Source organism: Labeo rohita, chromosome 17 (assembly GCF_022985175.1).
Source record: "Labeo rohita strain BAU-BD-2019 chromosome 17, IGBB_LRoh.1.0, whole genome shotgun sequence".
NCBI lineage: Eukaryota > Metazoa > Chordata > Actinopteri > Cypriniformes > Cyprinidae > Labeo > Labeo rohita.
In genome coordinates this window covers 25,336,488-25,361,895 of record NC_066885.1, presented here as the reverse complement: position 1 = coordinate 25,361,895, position 25,408 = coordinate 25,336,488, and the positions used below count along the sequence as shown (strand labels likewise).

At 36.6% G+C, this 25,408-nt stretch overlaps 1 protein-coding gene across 2 annotated transcripts in view; it reads right to left on the bottom strand.

The window, feature by feature from the left end:
* ccdc88c (coiled-coil domain containing 88C) overlaps nt 1-25,408 on the bottom strand; it is a 76,200-nt gene that overhangs the window by 12,750 nt on the left and 38,042 nt on the right. The window contains exons 6-26 of one of the 2 annotated variants that reach the window (XM_051134018.1): nt 23,952-24,035; nt 23,720-23,860; nt 23,416-23,603; nt 23,178-23,259; nt 22,906-23,064; nt 22,439-22,585; nt 21,841-21,985; nt 20,033-20,214; nt 19,805-19,942; nt 18,645-19,715; nt 16,873-17,000; nt 14,587-14,728; nt 14,272-14,457; nt 14,009-14,170; nt 12,183-12,460; nt 8,660-8,803; nt 6,797-6,983; nt 6,477-6,622; nt 5,675-5,764; nt 5,251-5,537; nt 2,715-3,190 (exon numbers count right to left, since the gene is read on the bottom strand). In XM_051134018.1, coding sequence (XP_050989975.1) covers nt 2,895-3,190; nt 5,251-5,537; nt 5,675-5,764; nt 6,477-6,622; nt 6,797-6,983; nt 8,660-8,803; nt 12,183-12,460; nt 14,009-14,170; nt 14,272-14,457; nt 14,587-14,728; nt 16,873-17,000; nt 18,645-19,715; nt 19,805-19,942; nt 20,033-20,214; nt 21,841-21,985; nt 22,439-22,585; nt 22,906-23,064; nt 23,178-23,259; nt 23,416-23,603; nt 23,720-23,860; nt 23,952-24,035 — 4,383 coding nt within the window. In that variant the 3' untranslated portion in view covers nt 2,715-2,894. Of the gene's footprint in view, nt 1-2,714; nt 3,191-5,250; nt 5,538-5,674; nt 5,765-6,476; nt 6,623-6,796; nt 6,984-8,659; nt 8,804-12,182; nt 12,461-14,008; nt 14,171-14,271; nt 14,458-14,586; nt 14,729-16,872; nt 17,001-18,644; nt 19,716-19,804; nt 19,943-20,032; nt 20,215-21,840; nt 21,986-22,438; nt 22,586-22,905; nt 23,065-23,177; nt 23,260-23,415; nt 23,604-23,719; nt 23,861-23,951; nt 24,036-25,408 lie in introns of those variants that run through there. The other variant, XM_051134017.1, reaches the window with a different exon arrangement.

Sequence of the window (25,408 nt, the reverse complement as noted above, 5' to 3'; positions counted from 1 at the left end):
ATATAATTTGGGGGCTTTTAATGACTTTAAATGATATAAATAAGAAGGGAAAGTTTGCAAGCCAGACTCAACCATGCATTGTCTGTATTAAAAAGATAGTCACAAACCCGTAAGATCTTTTTTCATCTTCGGAACACAAATCAAGATAGAGTATATTTGATGAAATCCGAGATCTTTCTGACTCCGTGTAGACAGCCACAAAATTTGACACGTTCAAGACCCAGAAAGTTAGCAAGGACATCGATAAAATAGTTCATGTGACATCAGTGGTTCAAACAGTGTACAACCGTGTACTCTCGTCAAAGACTGGCATGGAAAAGAAGAAATTGTTGAATAAGGTTGTTTTTGTTCTCTTTGCACACAAAAAGTATTCTCGTAGCTTCGTAAAATTACTGTTAAACCACTGATGTCACATGGACTATTTTAACGATGTCCTTACTACATTTCTGGGCCTTGAACGTGTCGGTTGTGTTGCTTTCTGTGCAAGGTCAGAACGGGTTTGGAACGACATGAAGGTGAGTAATTAATGACAGTTTTCATTTTTGGGTAAACTATCTCTTAAACATTATGACTCAATATACCAGAGTACATGTACATTGAGTATCCTCAGTTTTTCAATACTTGGGTCACTTTTTCAATTGTTTTTTGTCCTTTTGTCCACTTTTAATGACAAAATTAAATGGGAGATGTCACAAACCAGACTTAAATGTGCATTTGTCTGTATGAACATCATGGCTCAATGTGTCAAAGTGCCTGTGCAAACTGCTAAACTGCAGATACAAGTAATTCTAGCTAATTTTTTTGAGGTCTTACAATTTCTAGAACACATTTATTACTACAATTTCCAAAATTCCACACAGTTTTCCACACCAACTTTCAGTTTGGCACAGCAGTTAATTACAATATCCACTAAGCACTAAAACCACTAAAACACATCTGGGTCATTCCATGTCAAATCAACCAAATTTCTAAACTTCTAAACTAAACTTCCTCAAAAAAAACGACTTGGTCAAAAACCAAATGTGGGTCAGTTTGCAAAATTCTGATACTTCTTTTCTTTTAAAGAGGTATGTCTGAAGAACAAATAATGCTGAAAACATTATTTTAACATAATGTTGAATGCCATAAATATTCTTTTTACAAAGTTTGCGTGCCTATAACTAGAAGTATTATACTTTAGACTCTAGTTGTTAATAAACTCTTCTTTTGAAATCTTAAATTTCAAGAACCTACATTGTTCAATCTCAGACATATGGGAATCTCAATCCAAATTGTTGAATATTACCCATTTTCAAGGGAAATTTGGTCACTTTGTATACAGCTGATACTTATTTCCTTTAAAGAACGACGTCTAAAAAAGAAATAATGTATTACTAATGGATCACTCAGTAAATACTCATCCATGATATTTAATATTTTGACTTTCATCACCATACATGTCTATGTTTTTTCAAAAAAAATTGTCAAAATCAAAAATTTGAGCCGGGGAACTTTGGTTAAGTTAAAATGGAATACCCTTCTTTCAAATCAACTTACGACTATATGTACTATATTGGTGTGCCAACTGCTGTCTTTTTTTTTTTTTTTTTTTTTTTTTTTTAAGTTTTGTCAGGTTCTGAACTTAAGTTTTAAAAAGAATTTCTTTTTAAAGAGTACATGTGTTAACCACTAAGCTGTGAACTAAAGCCACCCTTTTCTTTTTAATGACAGAAGGGGAAATGTCACATGCCAAACTTAAACATGCACTGTCCTTATGAGCATCATACCCATAACTCAGTGTGTCAGAGAGCATGAGCTACTGCTAAACTACTTTGAGTAATTCTACATCATCCACTTTTGATAACAAAAATGAGACGGAAAATGAGAAAAATGAGATGTGTGTATGTCCAACATCTCAATGTGCCAAACTGCCAACTGCTAGGCTATTCTGAGTAATTCTGCATCTTTATTTAGAACATATAATGCAAACATTAGGTGGGGAAATACAAAAATAGGCCACGCACAGAAATTCAAGTTGTGAACATCCGCTTTAGATCAAAAAGCAATTTCACAGGATGTGCAGCCGTTGAGGCTTCCCTTCCGTACAACATACAAATCTTATCACACTTGTCACACTATCTTCAACATGAAAATAATGCAATATTTTCTGCCCTAAGAATGGTGATTATAGAACAAATCGACACATCCCCACCCCCAAGAATGTATTTTATAAATCAAGTGCCCTACATAAATAAAAGGCTAAGGTATAAGCCTATCTGATTTGCATATGAACCCTACGAACAGAAATTGGACAGTTGCATGCAGATAACGCACAGTGGACATACAGAGAGCAATGTTAAAGATGCAAAAAAGCAAAAACAAGGGCACACGTGAACACTGGTTGCTGGCTAAAATTAAAACATTGCAGGCCATGTTTGAGCAATGCACCTCAAGCAATGCAAGGCACACTTCAAACCACACAGCATAAATTTATCTTTCAACTAGAGGTATCTGAAGAAGTTGTCGCCTCCATCTGCCTTCCTCCTTCAGTCTCTCTCTCTCTGTATGCATGCACTTAATTTGATTACTACTGACTGCAAGCAGCAACTGTGGTCACCTCAGTCTACCTTATTCAGTGTGAGCAATATCATGTACACACATTTCTCATGGCAAGCACAAAGCCGACTGCATTTCGCTCTGTTTAATACACATTACTTACTGCAGGGTTGCATTCAGAGTCTCGCAGCCCGGTCCCAGAGCCCCCCCAGAGCATTTATATGAGTTGCAAGGTGTGTGTTGTGCATATGTGTGTGTGTTTCTTCATTGCCATTTAGCACTGTGAGCCTGTGGTGAATAAGAGTGACAGGAAAATCTATTTCTGAGTGTTTCTTTCTTTAGCGTTTAGCTCAGAGTGCCTAGCTTGATGTTAAAAAAAAAAAAAAAAGGAAAATTAAAAAATGAATAATGGTATATGGGAAGAATAATGATGAGGTAAGTATCGGTGATGATGATGGAAAGGATGGAAGTGTTAGAAATGGCCGATATTCGAAACAGGCTCGACGGGGGGGGCAGGGAACGATGCTGTCTGATGAGGCCCAGAAGCGTAGGCGTTTGGTAATGGATCTTCGAGAGGGCGGCGGCGTCCCCTGAACGCGCATTTTCTCCTGGCTCTTGCTCCTGAGAAAGAGGAAACGCTTCGCTGCTGGAGGGGCTGGAGTGTGTGAGGGTTAATGTACAGACAGATACACAGACAGGGAGAGAGATGGATCAGTGGAAGAGAAGAAATGATGATTCAGAGATTAAAAAATGGTTACATTAATGATTCATGAAGAATGAAGCCCAAAGGTTCCCTTTGAAGATTATTTTGGCCAGGCAATATGGCGTGAAAACTTAAGAAAGTATTATTACTTGGAAAGCTGAGAAATGATAGACTGAAATTGGAAATTTACAACAGGGTTAGTTCATTGAGTGGACGTCAGCAGGAAAAAGAGGTTGTAATTACTGCAACCCTAAAAAAAAAAAAAAAGTGCTGCATGGCACCCCCTAGTGGAAAGGACAGATAAAGCTAGTTTACTGCAAATAAAATGAAAGTGTCTCTACTTTTTGTACTGATTTAAGCTTATGTTGTAGACCTGAGGGTGTTCAGAAGGTGTGAAATCTGTTTTTCCTTAAGTTGACTGGGGACCAAGACTCCAAATTCACTTGTAAATTGGCATCTAGTGCTATCATTTATTTATCCTCATGTTGTTCCAAACCTGTTCAACTAACTTTCTTCTGTAGAACATAAATATGATATTTTGAAGAATGCTAGTAACAGTTTTGGTACTATTGTCCTCCGTTTTATACAGCTGAGGTCAAACGTTTACATACACCTTGCAGAATCTGCAAAATATTTTTTTAATACTGTCTTGTAACCTGAATGATCCACAGCTGTTTTGTTTTGTTTAGTGATAGTTGTTCACGAGTCCCTTGTTTGTCCTAAACAATCAAACTGCCAGCTGTTCTTCAGAAAAATGCTTCAGCTCCCACAAATTCTTTGTTTTTTTTTAGCATTTGTTTGTTTGAACCCTTTCTAACAATGACTGTATGATTTTGAGATCAATCTTTTCACACTGAGGACAACTGAGGGACTCATATGCAACTATTACAGAAGATTCAAATGCTCACTGATGCTTCAGAAGGAGAAACAATGCATTAAGAGCTGGGGGGGTGTAAACTTTTGAAAAGAATGAAGGTGTGTATATTTTTCTTATTTTGCCTAAATATCATTTTTTTTTCCATGGAGCTCTGACCTTCAGAAGATACCTAAATGTTTCCCAGAAGACAAAAAAAAGTTACATTTATTCAAAAAGTTGTCACCCCCTGGCTCTTGGGTTTCCTTCTGGAGCATCAGTGAGCATTTAAACCTGCTGTAATAGTAGCATTTGAGTCCTCAGTGTGAAAACACGGATCTCCAAAATTATATAGTCATTGTTATAAAGAGTTCAAACACACAAAAATAGTGAAAAACCAAAGAATTTGTGGTACTTGAAGGATTTTTCTTAAGAACTGCTCAGGGCAAACAAGGGACTCACGAACAGCTATCACTAAACAAAACAACAGTGGATCATTCAGGTAACACATTATTAAGAATCAAGCTTATGTAACCTTTTGAACAAGGTCATTTTTATAAATTCATTCATTATTTTCTCATAGACTATACATACAGTATGTGAAATATCTTGTTCGGGTCAATACTAAATAAAAAATAATATACATTTTGTATGATCTGTCTTATTTTGGTAAAATAACATTCTGCAGATTCTGCGAGTTGTATGTAAACTTTTGACCTCAACTGCATGTATATCTCTTCTGTGTCTGACACGGAAGAGAGAAGAAACTGTTGGTTAAAGTTGTTGTTTTCTTTGTGCACAAAAAGTATTCTCATAGCTTCAGAAAATTACGGGTGAACCACTGATGTCACATGGACCATTTTAATGATGGTCTCACTACCTTTCTAGGCCTTGAACGTGTCAGTTGCGTTGCTGTATATTCAAGGTCAGAAAGCTCTCGGATTTCATCAAAAATATCTTTTATTTTCTGTAGATGAACAAAGGTCTTACGGGTTTGGAACGACATGGTGAGAAATTAATGACAGAATGTTCACTTTTTTGTTGAACTATTCCTTTAAATATTGGGATGGTGTGGAATCAAACTTAGGTTTGGATCAAGATATAAATCATTGTTACTTCATATGAGGGCTCAAATGAGCCCTGTGACAGTGGTACTCACCTCGGCCGTTGAGGGCAGGTGAAAGTGTTGGGGACTGTATGTGATTCTCCTCTGCAGAGTGACTGTTTATGGAGTCCAGACTGAGACGTGACTGTCTGGGGGGCAGCGGTGGAGGGGGAATGGGTGGTGCGCTCTCGGGACAGTCTATACATGTTGGGATCTCCGGCAGAGGGATGTCTGGAGCGCTTCGGATTCTCTCGCGTGGAGCATCAGTCCGTTCTCGTTGACTTTCTTTCTTGGGTTTCATGAATTTCGCTATTGCTTTGGCTCCAGCCCAATGACGGCTCCTGTGTTAGACAGAGAGGGAAAAAAAAAAAAAAAAAAGTCAAAACATCCTTGTGTTCAAAGTTCATGCTAAAAAGAAATTTAACTTGATAAATAGGCCTGAACATACAGTCTATTCATATTTCAGAGATGGACTCACTTTTTAGGAGTTGGGTCATAGAACTTATACTGATCCATGATCTTCTCCTCCAATTTCTCCTTCTGTCGCCGTAAAGAATTTAGCTTATCACTGTAAGAGAAAACAATGAGAATGGCATTAGGCATATTTGACACATTGGTACATTTGACTGAAGGGGTCATCAGATGCCCATTTTCCACAAGTTGGCATGATTCTTTAAGGGTATTTATGAAATGTCTGCAACATACTTTGCTTAAAATTCCTCAGTGATTGTGTAAAACAACACCCTTTTTACCTTGTCAAAAACAGCTCTGTTTACAGCGACCTGTTTCAGTGCATGTCTCTTTAAATGACAATGAGCTACTGCTCACCCCGCCCCTCTCTTCTGTTTTTACTGCAATCGGTGGCATGTTACCATCAAAAACAAAACTAATCCACTGTATTCTCAGTGGCTCTGATGTCAGGAGAAAATGTTTATTCAACTCTTCTGTTTACGTGTACATCCAAATACAAAACACCTGCATTGCTTACGTGACATTGTTGTCGCTAAAGCTAATCAAGCGTGGAGAAATATGGGAGAGTCCATCAGAGGTTGTGGGCGGGGCCTGATCAGTATGACATCATACTGCGCAGAAAATCAAAACAGCTTGATAATTGAGACTCTTTAGGTTTTTAGGGGTTATTACAAAAAGAGTAAATGGATTTTCATCATTGTATGGTGGTTGTGTGCTAAGACACATTTATACGCAAACACCATTTAAAAGTATATTCTGCATCCGATGTCCCCTTTAAAAATATGATGCCTATGTGACACACTGCTTACATGTACTGTTTCTGTTCCTCATGGTAAAGTTCTTTGCTCTCCATTGTTCTCTCCAGCAAGGTCTGGTTTTGTTGACTAAGCATCTGGATCTGACTGAGAAGATGATGGTTTTCCTCCTCCAAGTTTCCTTTCAAACGGGTTAGCAGCTAAATTGAGAGAAAGAAGGATATCTTAGCGCTGGCTGCTACAAATAATCAGTATTAAGGCTTGGGATCAATATCTAGTCTGGCCTGTGATGGTATAATGCATTACAGGCACAATACTCTTGGGTTCTCCACAGAAGCAGATTGAGTTATTTCCTTTTGTAAGGTCTTTCTCACCTCACAGTGGTTGTCCAGTTTGGTCATTGAGATGTCCAGGCCCTGATGCTGCTCTTTCAGTTGGTCGTAACGCGCCTGCCAGCGGTTCAGTTCCAGCTGAGACTCATTCAGAGAGGTCTTCAGTTCTTTGGTCTGCACTTGTAGGCTGTCATACTCCTGTCTCAGCTGTATTTGTGTCTGTGTCAGACTGCAGGTACATAAACAGAAGGTTAGACGGTTCAAAACACATAAGATATTTGAAATGAAGTCCGAAAGCTTTCTGACCCTGCATAAACAGCAATGCAACTACCACGTTTAAGGCCCAGAAAGGTAGTAAAGATATCATTATATTAGTCCATGTGACATCAGTGGTTCAACCTTAATTTTAAGAAGCTACGAGAATACTTTGTGTGCACAAAGAACACTATTTTAACAATGTCTTTACTACCTCTCTGGGCCTTAAACGTGGTAGTTCCCTAGCTGTCCATGCAGGGTCAGAAAGCTCTTGGATTTCATCAAAAATATCTTAATTTATGTTACAAAGATGAACTAAGGTTTTACAGGTTTGGGACGACATGAGGGTGAGTAATTATGACAGAACTTTCACTTTTGGGTAAACTATACCTTTAAGAAAAAGGTGCTTTCCATACTTCCATAGTGTATAATTTAATTCAATTGATGGAGCAACAGATTGTGTGTGAAAATCATAAAAAGGATTTGTTTCATTTAAAAATATTTATACAAATACATCAGCTAAAGTAATATGTTTTGTATAAAATATAAATTAATACATGCTCAAAACAATAATTTTAGCAAGGTTTGTAGTATCTTCTCTTTACTTTGATAAAATAATATATTTAAAAAAATACAGTCATTAAAATATGGTCATTTAAAAAATTATAATTTTAATTAATTTAGAATAATTTTAGCTTTGTAGTAGTAACAATAAATATATTTTATTTTATGATATGATATATATATATATATATATATATTAATAATGCAGGTTAAATATGATGGTTTTAATATAAATATGATGATTAATATATGATATTTGCCATCTGAATTTAATTATGTCAGCCAGTTATTTATTATAAAGTGAATTTTTGTGCCATCTAGTGGTTAAAAGAAGAAAGTCAAATGCACCATTTACCACAGTGAGCCTTTATTCACCGTTGTACCTTATAGTGTAACCCTATAATTATGTTATGTGTATATTATGAGTATAGTTATCCTATATAATTATGTGTATGTGTATATTATATGTGACCCTGGACTACAAAACCAGTCATAAGGGTCAATTTTTTGAAATTGAGATTTATACATCATCTGAAAGCTGAACAAATAAGCTTTGGAATATGGTTTGTTAGGATGGGACAATATTTGGCTGAGATACAACTATTTGAAAATCTGGAATCTGAGGGTGCAAAAAAAATAAAAAATAAAATTATATATTCTCAAAATATTGAGAAATCACCTTTAAAGTTGTCCAAATTAAGTTCTTAGCAATGCATATTACTAATCAAAAATTTTTACAAAATATCTTCATGGAACATGATCTTTACTTAATATCCTAATGATTTCTGGTATAAAAGAAAAATCGCTAATTTTGACCCATGCAATACATTGTTGGCTATTGCTACAAATACACCTGTGCTACTTAGGACTGGTTTTGTGGTCCAGGGTCAATAAAAATATAACACTAACTGATGATATAGTAATTTAAATATAGTGCATCTATAAAAGTTGTTACTACTGCTCTAGCGTTGTAGTCTATTCCAGCCAGCAGAGGGCAGTACATATTTAACATGAATCCTTCACCTCAGCCTCTTGCATGTTTTCCACTGAAAAAGGAGTGTGTTTTGTTGATAAAGAGTCTCTAACCTGTCTACTTGTTCTCTCAAACTGCGATTCTCCCCCAGGATAAGAGTGTTCTTGTGAATTTCCTCTCCCAAACTCTCCCGGTCCCTCTGTAAAGACGCCTCCAGTGCCTCCATAGCGTCCTTCTGCTTCAGGAGAACCATGTATCTGTAACACAAACACACATACAGTGATTCTAATGAAACAATTCTCTAAAACACATTCATTTGATTCAGGAGCATAAGGAAGCTGATAAATTCTAATATAAAGCACTTATCTTCCAGGAAGTGAAGGAAGATGCTATATTTAATTTTATGTCATTGTCAGTGTAAATCAGGCTGACCAGCAGTACAGCCAATGAAAAGCTGAAAATGTCTTTGCTAATTATTTCTAGTGAAAACACTGAAAATCATTTTAACTACTAGATGGCCTAGGACCTCAAGACAGTGTGACCTATTGTACGTTTATCCATCACAGCCTCATTTTCATTTCCGTTAAATTAAAGATGGCATCTACCTTGACAAACGTCCATTGGGGGTTCACATTCAATCCCCCAGGGGGTTGTGATGGAACTGACAATGGCAAATTAAATAATGTAAAAACTTCATGCGCATGTGCGGCAAGCCAAGTATGTGTGTGTGTTGTTTTTTTTTGCCTTTGTCTTTTTCTATTTACTGCCCATCACTTCTCCAAAATAATCTATTTCCTTCATGACTATTTTAATTATTTATGGAGATGTTACATTATTTATTGAAAGGTTAACATGACTTAAAATCATAGGGGGGTATTTCAAGTAAATTATTTAAGCTTCAGGGGTTTCAGCTGACAAAAAAGCTTGGGAACCTGTGTCATATTCCAGCACTCCTCCAAAAACAGTTGTGTTATAAATGGACGGTTGTAATTTACATAAATAAAGTAATTAGGAAATTGAGAGCATGTGACATGTGGAGTGTTGGACATGGACGTTGAGGCCGGCGGACATTACAGCTGATTGGGGCCCTGACAGCCATCTGCTAAACCCCTCAGCTGAGGCCCCCAGAGACACACTACTGCATTATTCATGAGGCAGAGAGATAAAGAGACAAGCGGAGACTACAAAACTACATTAGGGCAAACAGAACCATGTTTTTCCTGTCTCTTACAAAAGACACAACTTTCCACATTGCACCATGGAAAAATGAGTGTGACAGCCACGCGTGAAAGGATTAGTGTGTATTAGAGCAGGTTGTATGTGTGCGTGCTCATTAGTACATAATGTGTGCGGATAAAAATAGGGGAGATTTTCCAGTGTGGCCCACCAGATTCCCAGTGGGGTTGTTTCTTTAGCAACACCACTGAAATCCAAACATTAAAAAACTACATTGCAGGACAGACCTTAATGCCTAAAAATTTTATCATTCGCATATAGTTAAAAATAATGCTAATCCGGAAGCATCTACTTACAGCAAAGACTATTTTTACAATCACTAAACACTGACTGTAAAGGATGCCTATTTAAAAAAAAAAAAAAAAAAAAAAAAAAAAAAAAAGGTAACTGCGTGTTTCTCAGAATTGCATGAAATAAACTCGCAGTTGTGAGAACAACTTAGTCTTAGTCTTGAGTCTTTATCTCAGAATTACTATTAATATTTAACAATTCTGACCTTTTTCCCCTCGCAAATACAATTGTATCGAAGATTTCTGACCTTTTTTTTCACAATTCCAAGTTTATATCTTGCAATTATGACGTTTTTTTCTCACAAATGCAAGTTATCTCATCTCAGAATTCCGACTTTTCTCACAATTCTGACTTTTTTCCTTGCAAATACAAGATTATATCCAAGATTTCAGACTTTTTTCCCCTCACAATTCCAAGTTTATATCTCACATTCTGACTTTATCATAAATGCGAGTTTGTATCTCAGAATTCCGACTTCTCGCAATTCCAGGTTTATATCTCACATTCTGGCTTTTTTTCCTCACAAATGTGAATTTGTATCTCAGAATTCCAACTTTTCGCAATTTTGAGTTTGTATCATTTTGCAATTCTGACCTTTTTCTCAGAAATTTGAGTTTTTATCTCAGAATTCCAACTTTTTTTTTCCCCACAAATTCAAGTTTATATCTCGCAATTCTGACTTTTTACCCCCCTTCGCAGATAGATTGTATCCAAGATTTCTGACTTTTTCCCTCACAATCCGAGTTTATATCTTAGAATTCTGACTTCTCATAATTTCGAGTTTATATCTCACATTCAGACTTTTTTTCTGACAAATGCAAGTTTGTATCTCGGAATTCCGACTTTTCTTGCAGTTCCGAGTTTATATCTCACATTCTGGCTTTTTTCTTGCAAATGCGAGTTTTTATCTCAGAATTCCAACTTTTCTTGCAATTCCAAATTTATCTCTCACAATTCAGAGTTTTTTTCCTCGCAAATACAAGATTGTATCCAAGACTTCTGACTTTTTTTCTCACAATTTCAAGTTTATATCTTTCATTCTGACTTTATCACAAATGCGAGTTTGTATCTCACATTCAGACTTTTTTCCTCACAAATGCGAGTTTGTATCTTGGAATTCCGACTTTTCTTGCAGTTCCGAGTTTATATCTCACATTCTGACTTTTTTTTATATTATCTGAATTGCAAGATAATTCGAAATTCTGAACAAAAAAAAAAAAAAAAAAAAAAAAAAAAAAACACACACTTGTGAGTTTAAATCTCACAATTCTGAGGAAATTGCAAGAAAAAAGTCAGAACTGTGCGATTAAAAATTACAATTTGTTTGTTTTTTTGTTTTATTCAGTGGCGGAAACAAGCTTCCATAGACTGTTCCTTGCCTAGTAAAGTAATAGTTCATCCAAAAATGAACATTCTGTCATCTACTCATGTTCCAAAACTGTGTGACTTTCTTTTGTCAAAGATGATATTTTGAAGAATGTTGGCAACCAAGCAGTTTTAGTTCCCATTGACTTTCATTGTAATTTTTGTCCATACAATAGCAGTCAGTGGGAACTGAAACTGTTTGGTTACCAACATTTTTCGAAATATTATTTATTATACATAATATTATTAGTTCCTTCAAAAATTTTATGTACCACAGAAGAAAGACAGAAAGCAAGCCACACAGTTTTGGAATGACTTGAGGGTGAGTAAACAATGGCACTTCTTATTTTTGGGTGAACTATCCCTTTAAGTGCCATTCGTCTCTCAACGTCTCTGTCACTGTCAGTGGTCCTAATGGTATGAGGGTCATTGTGGCGTCTCCACTCAGACCAGACGCAGTTCATTACTCTATTGTTACACAACCTCCTCAGGCAGACAGAAAGACATATAAGCTGCCACCTATGGAAGCGGTCAATAACTCAACAACGATCACCTCCTTTGTCAACTACTACAGAAAATAAGGCTAAATGTGAAGGATTCTTATTGGATACGTTCATATTTCTTAAAAGTAGTAGGTGATACACAATATATTATATGCAGTATACTGGTTTTCCATTTCACATACAGGCATAATGCCAACATTTTTTAAGCAGAGCTGGACGAATTAGTTGGAAAGGAACTGACTTGCTCTCCAGTGCGCGGTGTTCTTGCTCCAGAGCTCTCTGGTTGCCCTTCAGTTCTGCGTGTCGGGCCATGAGCTGCTCGTACTCGGTCGCCTGCCTTTCGTGCACGGCAAGCAGACGCTCGTGGTCCTGAGTGACCCGGTCTCGGGACGCACACGCCTCCTCGCGCTGTTTCTGAAGAGACTCGGCCTCTGACTCCAGAGTTTGGAGCTGGGCCTGTAAAGCTCCATACTGAGCCATGAGAGATGAGCTTTGGGAGCTTAGTGTCGAATTTTCCACCTGAACACAAGAACATAAAAGTGAAAATGAGACATTTATTGATTCTGTTGGTATATTTTAAGCTTTTATAATCTCACTTCAAAAAAATTAACGTATGATAAAAAGGTTATTTAACTCTTCTTCTATTCTCAGAAAAAAAAAATAAAAACAAAATAAAAAATACATAATAAAATAAAAAGGTTTAACTGAATAATAAACTAATCGAATAAAATAAACTAGAAAATAAAATGTTTATTTAACTCTTCCCATTTTCTCCAATAAAATGAAATAAAATGGTTATTTAACTCTTCTTCTGTTGTACAACAAAATAAAAAAAATATATAAAATAATTTAACTCTTCCTCTGTTCTCTGAAAATAAATAAAATTAAATAAAATAAAACAACAAGTAGGTTATTTAACTCCTCTTCTATTGTACAGGAAAATAAAATAAAGTTATTTAACTCTTCATCTATTCTCTGAAAATACAACAAAATTTAAAAAATGGTCATATAACTCTTTTTTTCTATTCTCTGATCAAAATAAAATATCATAAAATCTATTGTATTCTTGTAGTGAAGAATTTCATAGGGGTTTGGAATGACAAAACAATGAGTAAATTATATAAATAAAATAAAAAAAAAAAAATAAAAAAAATAAAAAAAAAATAAATAAATAATAAAAAGGTTATTTAACTCTTACTTGATTCACCAATAAAATAAATAAAATCAAATAATAAAAAAACAAAATAATAAAACAAAAATTATAATAAAAATGTTATTTGAACTCTTTCTCTATTCTCCAATAAAATAAAATAAATAGGTATTTAACTCTTACTGCATTCTCTGAGAAAATAAAATAAATAAAATAAGTGTTTGCTCTATTCACGGATAAAATAACAAAATTAAATTTTAAAAGAATAAAAAAGGTTATTTAACTCTTCCTCTATTCTCTGATTAAAATAAAATAACAAAATAAAATGGTTATTTATCTCCTCCTCTATTCTCTGATCAAAATAAAATAAAATCTTTTATTTTGTTTGGAATGACATGACAGTGAGTAAATAATAGCACAATTTTATTTTTGGGTAAACAATCCCTTTAGTCTTGAAAAGCAACTGCCTTTTTTGCTTGCTGTACGGGTCAGAGGTGAACAGTTGAACATGCCGTTCTCATTCTGGAAACGTCAGTCCTCCTCAACAGCATCACACCTGCCATTTATTTAGTCCTTAAGGTCACAAAATTGCTTTCTCATGTCACTAAAGACCCTTACACATCCAAAAAAAACAAAAGACGGCTTCCTCACCTGTTCTTTCTTACAGTATTTGCTGCCAATCATTTCTGTGTGTCTCACAATGTCAGCTATTTTTAGAGATCAAACAGCACTGTTTAGCTATATAATCTCAAAATCTCAAGAGGCTTAATAAACCACGTACAAGACAATTCACAAAATTCAGATAATTACATCGTCATTACAAACCATTATTCACAATCATGAGTACTTTATCCTTTTACAAGCCCTACGTTTCTTTTTTGATCATCTGCATGTTGTAATATCTTTGTACACTGTACCTGCAGTTTAGCAGTTTCTTTATGAAGAGAGGTGTTGTGCTCCTGTAAGGACGCCGCCTGTTTCTGCAGAGCTAGTGTTTGTGCGTTGAGCTGTGCATTCTGGGAATCTAACTGCTTCAGTTGCTCCTTCAGAAGATTTTTCTCTGTCTGCAGGGCAGCATTCTGTGGAGGTCACAGTTGGATAATGTTAACAGGCAAACTAACTAGTTAAGTATTCGAAGTCTTTTAAGGAAATTTCATTACAACAAAATCCACATCCTTACATTCTTCTCAACATCGATTAGTCGGTCCTTCATCTTGAGCAGTTCGGCTGTGGCCTCCCTATGCTCCGTCTCCCACTTCTCTTTATTTGGGGCCGATCTATCCTGTCCCAAAGACTGCTGGGAGATCTCAGAGTGAGCCGCCTCTTCCTCTTGCCTTTGCTTGAGGGCCTCCAGGTTCTTTTTCACCTGGTGAGGACAGATCAGAAGGCATGACATAAGATGAAACGACTCGGAGAACTACTTTCGCGTTTTCCCCGACTTTCTCTGTTTTGACATGTGCATGCGTGTTTGTGGTTTGAGAAGGCATGAACATACAGTGGAGAGTTCAGTGCGCAGTTGCTGGTTTAAGCTGCTGCTCTCCTCCAGACGAGACTCCAGGCTCTGGATCTTCTCTTCTCTCAGCTCCAGAGTGTTCTTCAGTGCTGACTCAATCTTTGTCTCCAGGATCTTATATTTACTGAAGGATGAGAACGTGGAAGGTCAGTATATTAGAAATGTTCAATATGTGTGAGCATCAGAATCAAACAAATAAAAAGAGTGAGATCTTTGACAAGACATTTTTACATCAGCCTTAGCAATATACAGGTTTTTTTTTGTTGTTGTTCATGACCCTTGTTTCAGATATATAACAAACTCTAAACAAAGGTCTCGACGACAATCTGTCACAATGAAAAGTTTGGTTTAATCTGAAGAAATTGTGTACAAACAGTACAGCAAATTGTGTACAAAAGTACCGCAAAAACAGTAAAATTTTGAAATATGTTTACTATTTAAAATAACTGCTTTCTGTTTGAATATATTTTACTCCAGTCTTCAGTGTCACATGATCCTTCAGAAATCATTCTAATATCTGTTCAAGAAACATTTATTATTATTATCAATATTTAAAACAGTTGAGTACATTTTTTCAGGATTCTTCAATGAATAGAAATCAATAGAAATGATAGAAAAATTATAAAAATTAATACTTTTATTTACAAAAGATTTCTTTTTCAGATAAATGCTGGTCTTCGGAAATTTCTATTCATGAAAGAAAGCAGAAAATAATTCTATAATATTATTTTAAAATTCCATAATAATAATATTAATATTAATAATAATAATAAATGTTTTTAGAAGCAAAACAGAATATTAGAATGATTTCTGAAGGACTGGAGTAATGATGTATTAATGCTAAAAATTCAGCTTTGAAATCACAGGAATAAATTACATTTTAAAATATATTCAAATAGAAAACAGTTATTTTAAAAAGTACAAATATTTCCAAATTTTACTGTTCTTGCTGTACTTTAGATCAAATAAATGCAGGCTTGGTGAGCAAAAGAGAACAAAAAAATCTTACTGTTCAAAAACTTTTGACTGGTAGTGTAATATTAATAATAATAATAATATTATGTTTAATTGTTTCATTTTAATGTGAATAAAACAAATTAATGTTTCATGCCTTCAACAGAAAATTTCAAAAAAATGTATTATTATTTCAAAAATAATAATAATAATAATAATAATAATAATAATAATAATAATATAAAAACAAAAAAATTAGTAGTTTTTATAAATTCTTTTCTAAATTTTATAAATTAGACATGCTTTCTGATTTCGCAATCTGATCCGTAATCCAGGAAAATTAAAAAGAAAAAGAATGGAATTTGGAATAAAATAAAATGGAACTTGAGGAAAAAATAAAATGGATTTAATAGGGCACTAATACCATTTTTTCCCCTAATACCAGTTTTTACAAACATTATGACTGTCCCTTTAATTGTGGCATTAGAATAGAAACATGCATGCACACACAAACACACACACACACAAAACCACACTAAAACTCTCTTGTATGGATTACTAAGCACAGTGGAATGTGACTGTTAGCAGTAAACTTCTTCAAACATTAAGTGACAGCCAGCAGTTTATGACACTATTAGCTGGTAAGAAATGTTTCAGCTCGCATTCAGTCACATTTGTTTCTTTTGATCTACCTTACACATACATGTCACTTGTCACACTCACTGCAATAAAGGGTTAGAGGTGGGGGAGAGAGGGAATGAGTGTATTTCCTTATAGAGAATGACGCATACTTCACTACTGATCCCTCTACAGGGAACATTCCAGTGAAAACTAATCAAGCTGGAGTATATACTAAGAGTCAGAGGACTGTAATTACTTCATACTGTGGCCTCAATATAAAAGAAAAGATTATAAACACACCACTACACACAACAAACCTCCTTCTGACTACAATAGTCAAGTAAAGAAATAGTAGACATAGCATACACTTAGACTCAGATAAGGCAATCAACAGTTTTGGGGAAACACTACTTTTTCATAATGTGCTCATGTTACTTATGACTTAATCCCAACACTCGCCATATGAGAAAAACAGACAGAGACAAGTGGTGATGTACAGTATAAGAGACAGATACAAATACATCTGCAACTTTAGTAGCACCTCACCTGCTACACCTTTCAGAGGGCAGCGTCCACATAAAACAAACAAGACACTTTATAGAATCTTACAACACTTTGTGGTTACAAACTAACAATGAAATCTAAACCTGATAAAAGATATGACTAATCATTTTAATAACAAATCTCACTCACTTGTCTTCACAGCTGTGTTCTTCCTGTAGGAGTTTCTCTCGGTTTAAGCCGATCTTCTCCAACTCGTGGCTCAGCTTTTCCAGTTCATTGCACTGCTGCTGCACCCTCAATTTCTCATTTACCAAATCCTGCACAAAAATAACAAAATATGACCAGATTTTTAAATCAAAATGCCATAATTTGATCTTCCAGTATATCAACAAACTTGGTCTCTGGTGACATATGATGAACTTCTCCAACCATTTAGTCCACCTAAATCTTAATCTAAATCTAAATCTGCTTTTGTTTTGTTTTTTGGCATTTTGCTTGCATTCAGATCTGCCTATATCCAATCAACATCAGACAGAAAGAACCCTACTTTTACTTTTTTTTTTTTTCGATAATCTGACATAATATGGAAGAAATGATCTGTCACTGACGTTTCGATTGTGACCTTAATATATCAGATTATTTGATCTTTTTATAAAAGTCATGGTTAGTTGTGTGGTTAAATGTCTGGTGCAACTCATCAAAAACATAACATTCTCAGGACTATAAAATCTAATAATTGCGATTAATTGCAGTTTGTGTTTGAATAATATTTGTGTGTGCAGTGTATAATACAAACACGCGTGTATGTTTAAGAAAAAAATACACTACCGTTCAAAAGTTTGGGGTCAGTAAGACTTGTAACAGTCTTTAAAGTAGTCTCTTATGCTCATCAAGGCTGCATTTATTTGATTAAAAAAAAAAAAAAAACAGTAATATTGCAAAATGTTTTTACAATATAAAATAATGTTTTTTATTTTAACATACTTTAAAATAGAATTTATTCCTGTGATGAAAAGCTGAATTTTTATCAGCTGTTACTCCAGTCTTAAGTGTCACATGATCCTTCAGAAATCATTCTAATATGCAGATTTATTATTAGAATGATCAATGTTGGATAATATCAACAGTTGTGCTGCCAAATATTTTTTGGAACCTGTAATTTTTTTTTCAGGATTCTTTCATGAATAACAAGTTTAAAAAGTACAGTGTTTATTCAAAATATAAATATTTTATAACAATGTAAATTATTTATTATTAACTTTTAATAAACTTTTAATTATTAACTTAATACATCCTTGGTGAATAAAAGTATTAATTTCTTAAAAAAAGAAACAATAAAAATGTACTGACCCCAAACTTTTGAACGGTAGTGTATGTATTCATATTTTTATATGATTTATATTATCAATAAAAAATTATATTGCATATATTTCTTAAATGTATACACATACGTGTGTGTATTTATATACACATATAAATATACATAACACACACACACATTACAAACTTTTATTTTGGATGCGATTGATCACAATTAATCGATTTGATAGTCCTATGTATACCTACAAATACATTTATAATTTTAAATAATGATTCATTTTTACTTGATGGTTACAACACTTGACATTTTAAAAGTCATGGATTATATCAACAGACAAATAAACTAATGAGTACTAAAAGTCTTTTAAGGAAGCTTAATTTCAAAAAGTGCTGAAAATGTCCATAGTACAGGATACTGTCCATATAATGTCCATTACATCCATAGTATTATGTAGTATATATACTACTATATATATATATGTATTTAAATTTATATATTATATATATTATGTAAGTAAGGGATAATCAACGCTCTGCTTCATGTCGGGCGTTCTTAGCTTCCACGTCGTGCATTTAAACTCCTTTAATGCACAGCAAGCCATTGATTATCCCGCAACTGAGTCATACTAAATGTGTCATACCTCTCTTAGTGTGGCCAGAGTCTTCTTATCCATGGTGGCCTGTTTCTGCAGGTCTTTGTTCTCTCTCTCCAGCTCTTTGAGTCTCCCTGCAGCCTCTTTAAGGCGGCCCAACTCTTTATTGAGAGCCGTGCTTTCTTTCTCCATGCTGCCCAGCCTGAGGCAGTTCTCTTCCAGCGCAGTCTCCTTCACCTCCAACTGCTGCCTCAACCTACGCGTCTCCTTCTCCAGCTGCTTCTTCTCCTTCTCCACCTGGCCCAATTCTTGCTCCATTCCTCTCTTCTCTTTTTCCACCGTTTCCGCCCATGTCACTGTCTGCCTCAACCCTTCTAACTCTCGCCGCAGATCTTTCATCTCCGCCTCATTCTGTCTTAGCTCTCCCTCTAGACCCTGAATCTTGGTAGCGCTGTTATCGAGAGTCTGCTGGAGGCGTTGGTTTTCCTGGCTCAGGCTGTTGCAGTTCATTTCCAGCCTTTCGCTCCTTTTGGCTTGGGAGCGGAGCTCCTCCAGCGTGCGGCACATCTCCTCGTGCTCCCGCTCTAGTTCAGCGTGTTCCTGCTGTAGTTGAGCCAGGCGAGCGGCGGCCGGTCGGAGGGTCTCCAAGGCACGTCGCTGCTCCAGGTTCTCCTCCTCGAGTTGCTGGTGATCCTTCTCCAGAACAGCCAAGCGCAGGCTGGCATTCTGCGCCGTGTCAGCCAGCTTCTTCAGCCGCCGATTGTCTTGTTCCAGAGTAGCGTTCTCATGCTCCAGGGCCTCGGCACGTTCGCTGCCAATCTTCAAGGAGGCAGATTCCCTCTGCAGCTGCTCTCGGACTCGCTCCAGACGTGCTACCTCCCTTTCCAACTCTTCACAGCGCTCTCCTCGTTCACGAATAGAGTCAAGCTCTTTAGTCACCTGACGCTTCTCAGACTCCAGACGAGCTAGTTTACTGCCCGTTTCAGTGATGGTCTGGTGGAGAACACGGTTTTCTGTCTCCACCTCTCTCACGCGAGCCTCGCTGTTCACCTGAGCACGTTTCCGGAGGGAGTTCACCGCCTGGGTCAGGTGCTCTTTCTCCTGCTCCAGCTCTGAAATCTAATAGACCACACACACATACAAACGAATGACATGAATAATTTGTATAATGTTGAGATCATCATTGGATTCCTTTGTGAAATATTCACCTGTCTGTCTTTATCTGCCTGAATTGTCTCTAGAGTTTTATTCAGTCTTTGTTTCTCCTTTAGCAGCTCTTCTCCAAGGTTCTCCATGTCCTGAGTTGTCTGTTTCTCTTGGTCCAACAGGGACTGCAGACGTTCCAACTACAACACACAACGCAGTAGAGATCTCATCAGCATTCAGTATTCTGCCTCTCAGTAAACAGTCAAAGGAAATGCAGAAGTCAGATGTACCTTCTTGCTGAGGCTCTGATTTTCTCTTTCCAGTTCCAGTGCGTGCAGCTGACCTTCTTCCATGTTAATGGAGGCCTCTCTCAACTCCTGAATGGTGCTTTGAAGGCACTGGTTCTCCTTCTCCAGCTTCAACAGTCGGCTGGATGCGGTCTCGTTCAGCTCAAACACAAATGATTTACGGGCTGTAGTAGTGGACGACAAACAACAATGTAAGAGTTAAACATATCGATTTAACTAATTGATTATGGACATCGGCCAAAAATTGTGCCATTTTTAATAGAAGCACATCAGCTCCAAGTTCTACCAATAATTTATTATAATTGATAATAAATAAATAAGTTAGCTTTATTACTCTTTATTAAGTTAGGTGTAAATCCCATACTGTGAATTTTGTCTCAAACTTTGAAAGCCCACTCTACAGGTATTTTTTTATTTATACTGTTTCATATAATACCTTGTATATGGTGGGCGATGTAGCCAAAATTTCATATCACGATATGAGTAATTTTATTTCACAATAACAATGTATATCACAGTATAGTTATTTTTGCTTTTAATAAGGTTATGATATCAAAATACTTGATACCATAGAAATGTCATAATTCTTGTCACCAGTGTCAATATCACAAAAAACTATATAGTCTAAATTAAAAAACAAAACAAAAAAACACTCAAGCTCACTAAAGACAAGTAAATGATTAAATAAGAATAAAACCACTAAATACAAGCATTAGAACAAAAAAAACTACAACAGAACGAATAAATAAGAAGTGCTACATACATTGTATAAAGTAATAAAATGCATAAAACCCCGCATATTCTTCCCTGTGTAAATTAAATACATATTCTTTCTTATTAAAGTTACAAAAGTGATTCAGTGAAAAGCAGTGAGAGATTTTCTCTTTTTTGTTGTTTAAAGTGACAGCAGGAATATTAGACTGCTGTCACTTTAAGAGCTGCCCAGATCCAATATACTATTACATGCGTTTTCTTTCTCAGCTGTTTGGTTTCACTTAAGACCTAAATTACTGTGTTTATGAGGATACTTGCATAGATGGGCATTTTGACACACACAAGTGTGTGTATTTAACTGTTCAAGGACTATAAAGGTGCAAAAATAACTATAAGCATCGTCTTCAAGTGTGCGTGCCTCTCTGACAGTGCTCAGACATGCTTGCATATAGCAAAATTAGTTTTCTTTGGCTGCTGATTGCATTTCAACTTCTTAAAATCACTTGTTTTTAAACCACAATGCTTAAAAACGCACGCAAACAATACATTTTTGTGACAACGTAGCACAGAATTGTCATGTAAGCATTTACATAGTTTATATAGTTTATATAGTTAGTATTTCTACTCATTTGAGCTTGCAACCCAAGTGACAAACATCAAGCAGGCAGATGCTGGTGTAATACACACCCTCTAAACAATATGTATACACACCTAACGGCTTACAAACAGCCTGAGGGTAGAGATATTTCAGGAACTTCAAGTTAATGAACATCAAAAACTCCTATTTGTGCATGCTTAATGTTTTTAGAAACGTCACGTTCAGCAGCTCTATTAGTAGAAAATGAGCGTTTGTTCACTTTGCATGAACAAAACGGCAAGATTCTCTGTTGGCAATATATTTGCATTGGGATGGGTTCTTAAAAACAAACGAGCAGCAAAACAGAAAATAGGCCATCAGCACATGACCCAAATTTGACTCTTTATGCTGTGTTGGGTTAGTATTACAAACACAGACTCTAAGAGTAAAGTGACTCGGTCTCAGAAGGTCCTGTGTGAAAGCGCTATGGTGGGCTTACCTTCGTTGACCTCATTGTTCTTGGCCAGTTGCTCCAGTTCCCAGCCAAGGTGAGCTGACTCATTCATGCTTTGCTTCTGAGAGATCTCCAGCAACATGTTTTCCTCCAGCAACTCCTCTAGACGTTTCTTATCACTATCCCTGTCCTAAAACACATACAAAACAGGAAAAATCATATACTTAGAGCTAGAAAAAGTTACACATTCACTGAATCATTGTGATGTTTTCTCAAATGATAAATAAACTAGATACATTTTAATGCAAAGTTTGGTAAAGCTGGTAGATCTGTTCCTCTCAATGTACTAAAAAACGTCAAAAATATAACATTACATAAGGCATGTTTCCACCCACAGTTGGAGGAACAATGGCATTCTTGTGGTCAATTCCAGAGAACCCTGTAGTATCAAGTAACAAAGCTTCCACATACTTTGAAAATTAAACAACTAGGTCTACAGCATGTTTTATTGGCCCATACGTTTCAGAACACTAAGAAAAATTAAGAATTGTTTTGTGATCACACTGTGAATCAAAACCAGAACTAAATGTAAGGTGCATAAAGATTAACATTCTCAACACAGATACAGTCCCATAATACTTACAATTTCCATATCGTGCAATTTGGAGCGTAGCTGGAGGTTCTCCTTTTCCAGTTCGTGTAGTTTGTCACAGCGCCCCCTGGCCCCAGACAGCTGCTCTTCCAGCATGGACTTTGTCTCCAGCAGGGTCATATTGTCCTCTCTTAGCTCCTGTGCACAAAGAGAGACAAGAGAGAAAAATGAAGAGACGGACAAAAAGAAAAGATCAAAAGGGATAGAGAGGATGACGACAGCAGACTGAAAGAGTCAGGGGGCTGTCAGTGACAGCTCAAGGCCTCAGTAGACACCTGAGGCATTATATCTGAGAAATAAAAGCAGCAGGAGCCCTCAGCAGGCCGCTGCAGATCAGTCACCTCACAAAGAAACTAATTCCTACCCTTCTGATTTTTTCCAGGTAATGACAAAGATGTCTAGGTCTGCTGAATGCAGTAATTAAAATGGAAATGTAATATAGATTGGTGTGGGGCTACCTCTATGCGCGTCTTGTAGAAATGGACATCGTTTAGCTTTTCTTTGCACCGAGCCAGTTCGGTTTCCAAGCGATCCACTTTTCCAGCACGTTCCCTCAGAGAATCCACCTCATCACGGTACGCCCGCACCGAACGTGCCTCTGCCAGCAATTGCATGTTCTACTCGCACACAAAAACAGCAGATGATAGTTTGCTGAAGGTTCAGTAAAGTGATTCCCAGTTTCAGTCAACCATTTGATGGGTTAAGAAAACTAAGAGTCTTGATGCGATACCTCCTGCTTGAGTTTCTGGATCTCTGCATCAAGGCGCTCAATCTCGTTCTTGGCGTCAATCAATTGCTCAGTCTTCTCCTCTCTGTACAGAGCAAATACATAAGAGTAAATGCATCAGAATTGGGACTTTTATTTTGACAGTGCTGAGGCTGTCAGTGAAGCTAGCTGCCATAATGCAGTTTGAAACCTGAACAAACAAGGTAAAACTAAAAGTAGTAACTGTACGGAACACACTTACAACTCTTGGCGCGAGCGCCGTAGTTTGGCCTTTGTGTCGGCCAGCTCCACTGCTAAATGCTGACGATCTTCTTTAGACAGTAAGGTGATGGGGGATAGAGATGAGTGATCATGGCTGGGAAAGCCTAAGAGATTGGAAGGCTGCTGGGACTGAAGATAGTCCCTCTCCTGGGTCAGCTCTAGGATCAACTAAAGACACAAAACAGACCTGTTAGCATCTAATCAGTATTGGTCAATGTCTTCAAGTTTAGTACAACTTCCTAGTAAATAGATGATTGTCGTTTCTGCTGTTAAGATCGGTGTACCTCAGCAGACTCATCTCGCTCGTCTATAAGTTTGCGTAGATGAAAGGCCATGGTTCGAGACAGAGGGTCCAACTGTTCAACTGGGATCTCCCCGACTTCCATCCACTGCAGGTCCAGGACATTCTCCTGGTTGTGAGTTACCTGTAATCAAATAATAATTTTGCACCTCAAATACATGTTCTACATACATGATATGCTTAAGAAGTTATTGGCTGAAATCAGGCAAACTCACTTCTTGAATGTGCGTCACAATGGCGGTCTGTGTTTCAATGTCAAGCAGCTTGATCTTCTCAATCATTTCTTCTTTACGATCACACTGTTGAGAGAAAAAAAGAGAATGAGAAAAAAAATGGAAGGGATGGAAAGAGAAGTGGAAAGGGGTGAGAATAAGAAAAGTTTGAAAGCAAAAGGAAAAGCAAAGGGATAAGAATGAGAAGAGGATGGGGAGGAACCAGAAAAAGGAAGAGAAAAGAATTGAAAAGAAAGGAGGAAGAAATAAGGGAAAGAGTGGAAAGAAGAGGAAGGGAAAGTATGGTAAAAGGAAAAGTTAAAGAAATAGAAAAGCAAAGAGGAAGAGGAAGAAGAAGGAGAGGAAAAGGAAGGGGAAGGGGAAGAAACCAGAAAAGGAAGAGAAAATAATTGAAAGGGGAGGAGGAAGAAAGAAGGGAAAGAGAAGAAAGAAAGTACGGTAAAAGGGAAAGTTGAAGAATTAGAAAAGCAAAGAGGAAGAGGAAGGAACCAGAAAAAGAAGAGGAAAAATTGACAAGGGAGGATGAAGAAAGAAGGGAAAAGTGAAAGAGGAGACCGAACGGGAAGGGAAAGCATGGAAAAGGTAGAAGGAACAGAAAAGCGACTAGGAAGAGGAAACAACTGAAAAGAGAGGATAAAGAAAGAAGGGAAAGAAGAGAAAGAACAGGAAGGGTAAGCATGGAAAAGGGGAAAGATTGAAGGAAGAGAAAAGCAAAGAGGAAGAGGGACAGGAAAAGGGAAGGATTAAAAGTGAGGATGAAGAAAGAAGGGAAAGAGGAGGAAGGGAAAGTATGGAAAAAGGGAAAGTTGAAAGAACGGGAAAGCAAATCAGGAAGAAGGAAAGAAAGCTGAAAAAGAAGAGGAAAGAATTGAAAGGGAGGATGAAGAAAGAAGGGAAGAGGAATGAGGAGAAAGAAGAGGAAGAGAAAGTATGGAAAAGGAGAAAGTTGGAGGATCAGTAAAGCGAAGAGGAAGAGGAAGGAACCGCAAAAGGAGGAGAAAAGAATTGAAAGGGAGAATGAAGATAGAATCGAAAGAAAAGGAAGGGAAACTAGGGAAAAAGGGAAAGCTGAAGGAACAGAAAAGTGAAAAGGAAGAAGAAGGAACCAGGAAAAGGAAGAAAGAATTGAAAAGTAAAAGGAAAGAATTGAAAAGGGAGGATGAAGAAAGGAGAGAAAGGGAAAAACCGAGAAAGAGGAAGGGAAAGTTTAAGAAACAGAAAAGTGAAAAGGAAGAGAAAGAGAAAGGAAATGTAAAAAGGAAGAGGGAAGGATTGAAAGGGAGGATGAAGCAAGAAGGGAAAGAGGAGAAAGAAGAGGAAGGGAAAGTTGAAGGAACAAAAAAGTGTAAAGGAAGAGGAAGGAACCAGAAAAGGAAGAGGAAAGAATTGAAAGGGAAAAGGAAATAACTAAAAAGGAAGGATGGAGAAAGGGAAAGATG